Raw genomic sequence first — 13,521 nt, forward strand, 5'->3', positions numbered from 1 at the left:
CCGGTGAAATGCAAAAATAATTATATAATTTTCAAAACAGTAGATAAATATCGAACATAAAAGCACAGTCAATCAATTAATTAGCCTTAATTAAAACCTATCCAGGGACTGACACTAGAATTTTAGAATGCCTTTCACGGAACATGCAAACTTTCCTTGATGGACAAACTTCTATACAGTACCGTCGGTAATTGTCGCAATTATCAAGAGCCTAACAACAATCATTTTAAAGTGTTTGTTGTTGTTTTTTTTTTCGTATTAAAGGTGTCGAAAATTAAAATTAATGAAACAAAAAAGGATTATTATCAAAATTTTGTTAACTATTTCAATTGGTGTAAATGGAAGCAAAGGCTATTTTTTCTCGTCATCTTGCGATGACAAAGATCGATATATATATATAGCGATCAAGGCGATTAATCTCTAAAAAGTTAACATCCGAAGACAATTAATGCTGTTTCTTGGTTAAAATCCTTGCTTAAAGTCATAATATAACAAATGCATTTTCGACTTCCATAAAATTTTGAAAAAGTGCCGTACGGCTAGCCAAATATACAGTGCGTCTTGCTAGTCGTACGTGACTCACGTACGGCTAAAACTTTTTGGCTAGCCGTACGGGCCCGTACGCTAGCCACTTCCATTATAAAAACCCTACTAAAAACGTGTTCTTAATAGTACATATAATTAAATTTTTGCAGTTTTGATTCTGACTTTCAAATTTAAAAGTGTTAACATATGTTATAATTGATGTACGCATTTCAAAAAATATAAGCAACTCTTTTGAAAAAGTAAATTGTTAACATGTCTGTCAACGTATGATGCTGGGCATCGTTATCGTAGCCTTATATTAACTGCAGGCAAATCATTTTTATTGGCTGCTCAAAAATCTAATTTGCATAATTTATTCACAAAATTGCTGGTTCTTACTACTTATGTCTAATGCTGCGCATTGTCCATTTTAATTGTTCCTAATTTGCACCAATTGTTCCTGTCACACTGTGTACTGACGATTTTTATTGCTCCTTGTATGCCTCTGTGCCGACAGACCTTTTGATCATGCACAATGTTGCCCTGATTGGTTAATCACCCTTGTCAAATATTCTAATGACGAAATAGACATCTATTTTTTTTACGCTTCATCAGTGAACTGAATGACCTTAGGGGGAATTAGGTTCTACACCTGTCAATAAATTACAGCACGTCATAAAATAGCAACACATTTTTTTCAGTTACCAATAATCATTTTAAATATTAAGTAGATTTATGATTTTTTGTTTTATTGGATTAAATTTACGGTAGTAGAAATGCGTATCTGTCGGGGAAAGGAATTTGGTAAGTAGATAACGTGAAAAAAAGCTTTAGGGAACTGGATAAACCCGAGAATATGCGTAATTATAGGGGAATGGGCAACCTGTTGCTGTTGGTACCAGTTTTGACTGGGTGCCTAAATAACCTAACGGACAGTTTTGTTTTCATACGATATTAGTCTGGCTGCGATTTTCCTGAGCCATTCTCATTTTTTAGCGTCAATGGGCGGAAATCGCGTCCTCAGCATATTGGATTTAGTTGATATTTTACCTGAAAAAAAGATACATGACCGGCGATGTACCCTATTTGGACAGCTTGTCCAGCGAAAATTAAGTACAAAATAAAAGGATATATCGTCAATTTGAAGAAGTTTTTCATAGTACCCAAATTAAATTTATTGTTTATCTTTGAAAATTAAGCAGTCATTGCTTAAATCATGTGGTGGGATCATCAGCAAGCTTGAATATCGGACAAATGATAATTAACGTCGCGGCGTCTTCAATTAATTAATTAAAGCAATTCAGTTCCATATGATGCTTTCATAAATAATATATTATGTACTCAATAAAATTAATAAGTTCTTCATCAAGATATATTTCAGTTGTACCAGCATGTACACCTATACCGGAAGTGGGTATAACACGTCACAATCTCGGTCTCGTCTGTCTCGCGAGAATGACAGAACGCCAAAATGGCGTCGCCCATGAACTTATTTATCAAGTAAAAAATAGTGTCTTAAAACACGAATTTCTCTCTTATAGGGTTGATGTCAATAGGAAAACTGTCATGGTTCCTCTTTTTAAATGATGAATATTTATATTAGACAGACATCAATCCATCCATCCATTCCTATTCCTTTAAATGTGTTATACATAACAGTAAGGGTTGCAGATTCTTTTATGATATCCTTATTGACGCTGACAATTTAGTTGTTCCTAACAAATGGGTAAATTCTGTAGGACCTATATCACAGAAGGAGTTTTTAAATTATTGTACAAGCTTAAATACTGTGAAAGAAATAAAGTTGAAAGATTTTCAATATAAGATAAATCAAACAATTCTTGTGACAAATACATTTTTACATCGAATAGATATTAGAGATAATGATTTATGCTCATATTGTAACATTGATAGAGAAACGATTGAACATTTATTCTATCAATGCCCGTATACCAATATTTTTCTTTTAGAATTGAAATACTGGTTTAGAGATAAGTGTTTTGTCGAATTTGATATTTCAGACATGAAAGGCATACTGTTCTCTTATTATGGAAAACATTCTATTTTGAATTTTGTAACATTATTAGCAAAATACTATGTTTATAAAACAAAATTTAGAGAAAACTGTCAAAATTACTTAAATATAAATATGTTTTTTAATATACTTAAAAATGAAATTAAAAAATCAAGAATACATAGCTTTTTAAATGGAGATGTAATTTCTTTTCATAATTGGTGGCAAAATATTATTCAAAAATTATCCCTTGATAATGAGTAACCTTATATTTTATATCAGAATACCGATAAGGACATTATAACAACATAAAAGATTTTTAAAATATAATCAGACAACCTAAATGAGAAACGTACATACAGGCCTCTATACGAACAATGTTGTTGTTTTGTTTTTTTTTGTTTTTTTTTGTTTGTTTTCAATGTGAATTTACATTAATATATATCTTTTCTCATATATAAGTTAGAAACAAATACTTATGTGCACTTGATTATATCTATTATATCTATTAATCTTGTTGCATTATTATGTAGCATGTCATAATTCTATAGCCCATGCATGAATTATTATAATTTACAATTTACATAATTATGTTGTCCTTGTCATATTGTGTAAATATTATTTGTTAGAAAACTTGTAAGGTAAAATAGCGGATGGATCCCCGACCCTATTTTACCTATGACGGGGACAATAAACGAAGTAACCTGTAGGGCTTCAAAAAAAAAATAGAAAAATTGTTAAGAAATATTTTAAATGGATTTTAAGACTATTATTGTTACTGAACATTCCTCATGCTATTGTTGTTTGGAGTTGCTTATTATGCAATGTTCGCTAGTTTTCTGTAAATCAAAAGAATGTAACACAACATTATTTTTGATGCACAAATCATCACATATCTCATTTTAAATCTTTTTCTGGATTAAATTCATGTTTAGATGTAAATTCTTCAACTATTTAATTTTTATTTAAATTGCAATATGGAAGAAAAAAGTGGAAATAGACACGTAAATCCGAGTAGCGTAGTGGTCAGAGAGTTCAGATTACGAAGATCTCAGGTAATGAACATTGCTTTTTCGAGTTCAAATCAGCAATTGTGCATATTATTTGAGTATAATTTTTAGTTTCATCATATATTTGTTTAGTCTGTCGCGAAATATTTTAAGGTTTTGCACAATTTATAGTTAATTTTATGACGGTTCAGCTAAATTGAATGTTTTTCATTTTAACTGTTACTGAACAGATTGAAAAGTATTATCAATATTATTCTGTTTGAAATTCCATTTGCCACATTATTAAAAATTTTATTTTGGCTCATTTCTATTATCGTATTTTCTTCCATTGCTCATTTATCATCCTAATCACGACTGTGTTGTCTTATACTTAACATGTTGAATAAATAAATGTTCTCAAAAAGCATTGAGTAAATGAAATTTACGTGAAACTAAAATCAAGCTTGTTGTAAAAATCCTAAAAACAAACAAAATCTCTTATCCAAGATTCGAAGCAGGGTCTCTACACTCACAGATCGAACACTCTACCACTACGCTTTTATGCTAAACGAATAATAAATTGAGTGATTGAATAGGTGGTAAAATATTTAGGCGATAAATAGTATGCTTTTATATAAGGACTATCAACATACCATTTGTCAATATTGTTGTAAAAAGATAATGAAATGAATGGCGAATTTGAGATGTCCATATGAAATGTTCTATAAAATTAAAAGGGATTATTGCATAATCTAAAGTTATTTTGACTTTGACCTGATCACCTTCCATTTACTCTTGGATGAGCATAATGTCATGTTACATAAACGTAAATCTGGTGGTTTAAATTAACTGGATGATGAAAGATTTATTGTGTATAATATGTTCCGTAAAAAGGATATTCTGAATAATTCGCCTCATTCAGTTGACGTAAAACAGTAAATTATTGTAAAATCACGGACGTAATATCTTCCTATTGTTTTCATTATTTATCCTTAATGTCATATTACATACACCATCCTAGCAACAAAATATCATTTGCAGATTAGATGTCGAGGATCGTCTAATAAAGCTGTAAAACGATAAGACATTCTCCCAGACAAAATATAAAGTCCTTACCAGAGAGGGAATGTCATTAAATCTGTGGTTATCTGTGACACTTAACATACCAGTGCATTACTATTTGTCATAAATACTATTTACCAGATCATTTATATTCGTCAATTGCAACACAAATAGTTTACTATTGTTATTGTTTCATTCGAAGTTTATTAAGAATAAAAACTTAATAATTTGCACCACATTTAAGGCTTTTAATGCAGTCTCAAACATAATACTAGAGTATATTCATTTTACAAGAATAATTATTCATAATGTTTATAATACTGCACGTTTTATTTCTTGTCATAAATGCTATTGACCAGATCATTTATATTCGTCAATTGAAACACAAATAGTTTACTATTGTTATTGTTTCATTCGAAGTTTATTAAGAATAAAAACTTAATAATTAGCACCACATTTAAGGCTTTTTATGCAGTCTCTAACATAATACTAGAGTATATTCATTTTACAAGAATAATTATTCATAATGTTTATAATACTGCACGTTTGAAACGTCGCATTTCATTGGATAATCGTGCCGTTTAGATATTTTATGTTCAGAGCTGCTGTAATATTTACAAACAAAACGTTTATATACGGCAATATAACATTTCAAATAAATTTAAATTATTATACATGCACTACTTAACTTGTGCTAATGTTTTGTAAGGGTAATTTATTTTAAATATTTTCGAGATTGATTTGATAACCGCTGTACAAATGATTTTATTTTATCATATTGAATGAAGGGCAAAAACATTTTTACTTATTTTACATTTGTGTGTTAAAGAAGAGGATATGGGGAATTATTTAAAGTAAAAAACGTAATATGTTTTATCCGGATATGAAATATCATATAATACTAGCAAAAACAAAATATTATCCCAGACAATTTATGCACATAATGAGATTACTAAAAATACCAAATGTTAAAATAAATAATATTCAAGATGACAGGAAACTACATTCCTGCTCGTTCAGTCTCATATTATATAACTAGATATGGTTATCCTGATACATAACAAAACAATAAAGGCTTAAGAGATAGATTAAATACAAAAAACAAGGTATCAAGGGAAAAATATTTGATTCTTTAACATGTATTATTTGTCACATTGGTACAGCATATTTGTACAGATTTTACGGCGTCCTTTCATAAGAATCAGTGATAAATTAATTTCCAAACTATTATCTATTTATTATGGAATTCATATGCTTTATTTTTCAATCTCAAAACTTTCAGCTAAAAGCTATTTCTAGAAAACTGAACATGTATCTGTTTGCTTATTTTAGTGGAAATTGTTGTTGTTGTTTAATAAAAAGAAAACCTCACATTTTTATAACTGTAAAATGGTCAAAAGTTTAGCATCATTTAAACCTTTTTTACCATTGATTTATATTCTTATCTGTTTTGCATCATTTTATTTTGTTATTTTTTCATCTTTGTTAAATTTATGTTTGTTTGTTTTCTGTTGTTTTTTTTTTTGCTTATTCATTCACTCACCCTGCCATCTGATCACCCTTCCACCCACTTCTCTACACATTCCTTTACATTACTTTACTTACTTTACTTACCACTTTACTTACTTTCATTTTCTTTTGCATTATCTATTACGATATGGTCTATTGAATTGTCATTCTTGCTCATAATTTATTCAAAAACATTACTCAACTTGTTTAGTATTTAATAAAAGAACAAACAATAACAGCTGAAATTGCAATTGCATAATTATACAAACTATCATGTTCCTTTTTTATGGTTAAAAATCGGTATGCATGCTTTATTTAGTATCTTTTCGCAATTTGCAACTATGTTTTCAGAAAACAAATCAGAATGATATTGTTTCATTGCTGAATATGTTTTCATTTCTTCAAAAACAGTTTGACATTCATCATGATTTTGTAACATATGATGACAGTGAAATTTTAACACTTTAGTGTACAAAACAGGATGTATGAATAACACCTGTTCTTCGGCTGTAGGAATTGACTGGACTGACAGAGGATAGATTCTCAAAAGAAATGGAAGTACAATCACATCTAAAGCAATATAAGTCCTCATGGTATCCTCGAATGAGGACCGTGGCTTTGATAAGTCATAATCTTCATCATTTGGCTTTTTCGAACGTTCCCAGATCCTGTAATACACTACCAAATCAGTAAACTGATCTTCAATATCTTGTAAAAGAGTCAACGCCTCCTGATATTGTTTTGTGTACAACAGAAACGTACAGAGTATTAATTTTCCTGTTGAGTTGTTTAGGGCACATCCAGTTTGTAATTTTTTTTCAATACATTTTATGTCTCTTTCTGCATGCACTTTGCTTTTGTTACAGTCATTGTGAAACTGTAAGCACGCTTTGGTTATGTTGATTTCACTTATCAAATGTCTACGCATGACAGGAAAGATATCGGTTCCATTAAGGATTGTTCTGGCTCCCTCTAGATTTCGCAAACAGGTTTGATAATCTAAATCAAACAGTTTTGTATATATAAAGAACCGAGAGATGCTTAGACAATTAATCTGTATATGATGATAATATATATCATTTTTATCAAATGTTGACATCCCAATATTTAGAATTTGCAACCATACACTATTGCAATTGTATTTATACTTAAGAAGTTCAAGTTTTAAACTATTCAGTTTATCTTCTGGCTTTGCGTCCATCATATTATCTGCGGGTATGAAATAGTTGTCAATTTTCTTTTCTTCTAGATAAACAACCAATCTTTCAAAGAGCGCGTTCAAACATGGGAGCAAATTTTCTTCGATCCAAAAGCAGTTTTCTGTTTCTTCTATTATCCAAAACATAGCTATTTTAATGAAATAGGATGGAAACAATTTTGGAAATTTAGGAGCGATCTGACTGTTGAAAAAATGTTTCATAACATTCATGCAAATTTGCTGAACCGGATTGAAAGACCATACTAAAAGTCTTTCAGCTTTTGAAAATGATAATCTCCATTCAAGTTCTTTATTTGGCGAATTTGCATGCCCTACGGGAACCAGATTTATACCTTGTTCCTTAATTTGATTGATCATGCATGAAGAAGGCCAGTTATATTTTCTTTCTCTTCTTATCCATTCCTCTGCGACTACTGGCCACTTGCTTTTAAATGAAATAGCGACATCAATCTCATGTCGTGTCATCATTATTGTGTACGCCGTGAGTACGCAAGGACCATGGAAATGTAAATCTTTCTCTCTGTGTTGATCAGGTAGAATAGAAGCTGATTGTGAGTTCCAATAATCAAGTACAAATGTGTTCGATACAAAATTTGTTCCTTGTGGGCATAAAGAATGTAAACCATTACCGTATACTGCAAACTCACTGATGTCCTTGTCATTGCGATCATTTTCAAACAACAACTTCGTATAACCGGGGTGAACATCTGTTAGATCCATCACCAACTGTGTAACTTGATCAGATGACTTTCCTAAATTAGGCATATCATTCACAAACACTCCTTTGGCTTCAAACATAAAGTCAGTGTCAGATTGTGCAATAGAAACACCTTCCGATCGGCGTCCTGAAAAAACTATAGAACGATCAAATTTATTGCTTAAAAAGTATGTAAGGTACTTCGATCTTGCGATTCGTCTTTCAATTTGCTCTGACACTAACGATAGATACCGCGACAAATCTGACTTTTCATTCATTGCTTCACACTTTTCAGTTGACATGCGTGCTTACAGCTCACTTCTTTTAAATAGTTAACGACGGTTAATGTTCTTGGCAAATCTGTAAAAGAAATGAACACAGATTGTTAAGCAAAAAACAGGAAGATTGTTTCTTGCGTTTCATACATTTAATTATAACAATGCTCTTAGATACCAACGTTTGAGATCTTTGTACGATAAGCTATCACAAAGGAAGATTTGTACTACTATATATTTTAATCATATTACATGACGTTATATTAAATGATGCATAGCTTCAATTTGTCAGTAATTCAGTATTTTTTTCTAAATCATGTTAGCTTAAATTTAACTATTTTCGTTTTTAATGTCGGGGAAACGTCTCATATCTTTCATTAAACAATGTAATTGGTTCATGTTTAAACTTTTTTTTTCTGTTAGATTTGGAAATGTCTCGATGTCAAGTTTTGACAAGAGAAATAACTTTGGTTTAATTGTTTATTCACAATTTCATCTCTATTGAACTTTTCTTCTATTATGTATCAGTATAAAACGTTTTTATTATATCTAGTTAATTTCATTTCAGCTTATTCGAATGTAATGTTTCAGACATGCTAAATTACATCAAGTATTTGTTTATCTCAGGACGACATAGAAATTGTTCAGATGAGTTGGATTATTCTTTGATTACATGATTTACACATAAACTTCCTTACGCATTTTCTTTGTCTTTATGAATGAGGAAGTGAAGTTTGGATGGAAATTTCAATTTGCATATTCATGTTGAATATTACTGCCATATATTGATGTCAGCGATGATTTGATTATCCCAGTACCTCACGCGAAAATCGTGTAATGATTATGTTTCTCTGAAACTATTCACTGTTGTTGTTTGGTGGTTTTTGTGCTCTTATCTTCAGTCCGCCAGCTTAACTTAATATGCAGAGCATATAATTTGTATTACGAAAAGTCTTTGTGGTGGATTGACAGCTGAGATACATCGGCGATAATCTAAACAAGCGCTCCTCGTTTGTAAGTATAAAAAAATCATAATAACCTTCTAATTATTAAGCATAATCAATTGTTTTAGAAATTATTTGCTTCTTCATGTTATATTACCGGATTAAATATCAAACCTAAATCGACCACAGTATGTACTTTAAATGTCTTTAATTCTATTATTGTTATTTATTAAACATCTTTACATTAGTCATTAAAAAATCTATTGCAGTAAATATATCTAACCAAATAAGTAGTTTGCCGTTTTTAAATAGCGGGTGAATAATTAAAGAAAAAGATAAGTATTATTTCGATTCGTCAAATGCATGTTGCACAGATGAGACCGGAAAATGCAATTAACTATTATAATTAACAAGGGGAGAAAAGTATAAACTGCTTCATAAACGACATTTCTCTATTTAATGGTATCAAAGAATCACAAGAATGAATTTTATAATGATAGTATGACCAGCATTCTGTCGTGTTCTGTCTAAAGGTCCATTATCCTCAATAAATACTTTGATGTCTTTTTTTATTTCTATAAATCTTTAAAATTGGATATTTTATTACAATTTTCGATAAAGTAATACATTAACCATATATCAGAACAATCTATTGCTCTTTTATGTTGTTTGGAAATAAGTGCAGTGTTAAAATTACAACACGTGTATCAAAAAGAGTAACTAGATCTGCAGTTTAGTAGCCGTTATTGACAAAGGGGATCATATAACACAAACTTAGCGCTGTTTTCGGATTACCCGAAACGATCTCCATAAAATAATAAAAGCAATGCAATTGGCCAATCCTAATTACGTCTCGTTGTTTATTATGCTAAATAGCTTTTAAAGAGAATAAATAATTTATTTTCGTTTGAGCAAGCAAATTAGAAAATAATGTGCAAGTATAATTATGTTTAACTTGATGATAGACTCCTAACATGTCATACTATGTCGCTCCTAATAAAAAGAGTAAATTTATTAAAAATTACAAGTACTGCTTTAAAATATGACAATAGCATAATTTACCTTATAGTTTGATATTTTCTTTGCAATTAAATTGATATTACATGTACTTACATTATAGATATATAATCCTTTACACAGACATTGTAAAATGTTCAATATACAAATAAATGTACAACTGTTTTTTTTTTTTCGAAGCTCATATATATCATGTCATTGTTGAAGGTCCATAAAAAGAAATGACGTAAGTATGAGATGCATGCTTGAGAAACGACGGTTTCCCATTCTTTCTTGACAAATTTTGCATCAAAACACTTTTGAAAAACTTAAATTAACCAAAATATGTTCTGAAACTTAAGAAAAAAAGATGTTTTTAAACTTATAAAATATAACGTTGGCTCAGTATCGAATTGCCACGTGACTCCCATCATATATAGAATTTGAATAAGTAAACGTCTACTTTTATAATACTAGTAAGCTTGGTTAAATATGTTATATTTGTGATTAACTGTTCGTGTACTCGTAAACAGCGTACGCAAGAATCTGAATTTACATGTATATACATGTGCACAAATATATGGATTAAAAAAAGTTCTCGTACACGTCATCTTTGTAAATTGAGAGCTTCCGGGTTAAAATTGGGAAGTACACAACCATGTCAGAAGGTTTTATATTATCACAGTTTACGTATCTATTACACATACGTTATAAGTTAGTTTACTGAAAATGTTTTTTGAATTTACAATTTAAATTATTTTGATATATTTAAGTATTATATTGGTCTATCACAAGTTACCGAATATTTTGCAATCGTTTCTCATAACTTTATTACTATAGCTATGCTTTTGACATTCATTACTGTCCATCGGGTACCATTCCATTTCTTCAATCAAATGATAATTGATTCTAAAATAGATACAAGATTCATCTTAAACACAAGAAGCACCGCAAGGCGACGAAAACCAGGTTTTCAACGATCAAGTTTTGATGTGACAGCAATCAATAGGTCAAAATGCACTGAATTTATTGAGTAGAAGCTGAAAATTCTGTTGTAAGCAAATGACCTTGACATTGCTCCCAGATATTTAAGTGGCAGTCAGCTATCTATGCACCAAGTTTGGTGTCAATAGGTCAAAGAAAACTCAAGTTATTGAGCGGAAACGGAATTTCTATTCTTGGGTAGCAATTCCGAGCTGCTTTTTTATATAAGCTACGTACACACTAAGTTTGGTATCAGTAGTCCAAAGCAAATTCAAGTTATTGAGCGGGAAGCAAAAGTTGACGCCTGGTCTCCCGCCCATCCGCAGACTTCGGCATTACAAAAACCTTGTAAATAATGAGTCATACTGAATGCACTATCAAACTACCACCCGCTGTCAAACAGACTAACTATTTATTGAACCCTTTAAAACCTTTAAAACTTACAAACTAACGTTTCTTAAACATATCTCTTCACATCCTCTTAAAGAACATCCCTTAGAATGCATCTTTAGATAATGATGCGCTTAAAATTCTTCCCCATGAATAACACGCATATTTTGACAAGGGGCCAACAATATTAAAACAGACTGTATGATTAATATTCAAAAGTTGCTTATGGTAAAGGGTTTTGTCGAATGCCTTAATTTTGTTATCCCCCGCCGATGGAATCGGGAGGGGGATATTGTTTTTGCGTTATCCGTCCGTCCGTCCGAATTTCGTTTCCGGACTAGTTCTCTACAACTACTGGCTGGAATTCAACTTTATGGGAATCATTAATATCAAGAGCAGATGCGCATATCGTCAGCTTGTTCCAGTCAGACCCTTTAACTCAGAGTTTTGGCCCTTGATTAGTTATGCAGTATGTATAGAGTAAAAATCGTTTCCGCTCTACATCTCTGCTACTACTGGCATGAATTCAACGAAACTTTATGGGGACCTTCAATACTAAGAAAAGATGCGCATATCGTCGCCTTGTTCCGGTCAGACACTTTAACTCAAGAGTTATGGCCCTTGATTAGTTATGCAGTATGCATATAGAGCAAAAATTGTTTTCGCGCTACTTCTCTGCAACTACTAGCCGGACTTCAACAAACTTTATGGGAACCTTCAATACCAAGAGGACATGCGCATATCGTCGGCTTGTTCTGGTCAGACACTTTCACTCAGAGTTATGGCCCTTGATTAGTTATGCAGTATGCATATAGAGTAAAAATTGTTTCTGCAACTACTAGCTTGAATTCAACAAAACTTTATGGGAACCTTCAATACCAAGAGGAGATGCGCATATCGTTGCCTTGTTCTAGTCAGATACTTTGACTCAACATTATGGTCCTTGATTAGTAATGCAGTATGCATTTAGAACAATATTCGTTTCCGTGCTACTTCTTTGTAACTACTAGCTGGAATTCAACGAAACTCTAGGGCAAACTTCAATACTAAGAGGAGATGTGCATATAGTCGCTTTGTTCTGGTCAGACACTTTAACTCAGAGTTTTGGCCCTTGATTAGTTATGCAGTATGCATAAATAACAATATTCGTTTACGTGCTACTTCTCTGCAACTACTGGCTGGAATTCAACAAAAAGAGTATGGGAATCATCAATACCAAGAGGAGATGTGCATATATTTGTCTTGTTCTGGTCAGACACTTTAACGCAGAATAATGGTCCTTGATTAGTTATGTTGTATGCATATAGACCGAACTTTATGGGAACCTTCAATACAAAGATCAGATGCGCATATCATCGCTTTGTTCCCTTCAGACACTTTAACTCATAGTAATGGCCCTTGATTAGTTATGCAGTATGTAAATAGAGAAATAATTGTTTCTGTGCGACTTCTGTGCAACTACTGGCTGGAATTCAGTTAAACTTCATGGCAATCATTTAATACCAAGAGAATATATGCATATTGTTGCCTTGTTGATGTTGTTTAGACCAGACCCTTCATTACAGAGTTATAGCCCTTGATAAGTTATGTAGTATGCATATATAGCAATATTGCTATTTCTTTGCAATTTCTGTATTGATTACATAACTTAATGGATACACAAAGGCAATTTACATCTCATTGGCATGTCCAGATATTACTATTTAACACAGAGTTATGGATCTGTAATTGTCCTGAATATTTATCAAGTACAAACAATATTACTGTTTATGCCATGACAAATATGTAAATCAAGCCTTATGTCTTCCGTTGTTGTGTTAGTAATAACCAGTACTCGGCAGGGGATATAAATTCAACGAATTTGCTTGTTTGTTTGTTATTCATCATAACCCATCGAAACATTCCCTTTTTGCAAAG

General features: G+C 31.4%; 1 protein-coding gene across 1 annotated transcript; it reads right to left on the reverse strand.

The window, feature by feature from the left end:
- Window positions 1-6,370: 6,370 nt before the first annotated feature.
- LOC132717487 (uncharacterized) lies at window positions 6,371-8,317 on the reverse strand. The gene has a single exon (XM_060700971.1). It carries the CDS (start codon window positions 8,315-8,317, stop codon window positions 6,371-6,373), a length of 1,947 nt encoding a protein of 648 aa, XP_060556954.1.
- Between the last annotated feature and the right edge of the window lie 5,204 nt (window positions 8,318-13,521).

The sequence above is a fragment of the Ruditapes philippinarum genome, unplaced genomic scaffold (assembly GCF_026571515.1).
Source record: "Ruditapes philippinarum isolate M1 unplaced genomic scaffold, ASM2657151v2 ctg4430_1_1_1_1, whole genome shotgun sequence".
Lineage (NCBI taxonomy): Eukaryota > Metazoa > Mollusca > Bivalvia > Venerida > Veneridae > Ruditapes > Ruditapes philippinarum.

Coding starts and splice junctions, on each gene's coding strand:
- LOC132717487 (XM_060700971.1), bottom strand. CDS start 8,317: ATGTCAACTGAAAAGTGTGAAGCAATGAATGAAAAGTCAGATTTGTCG.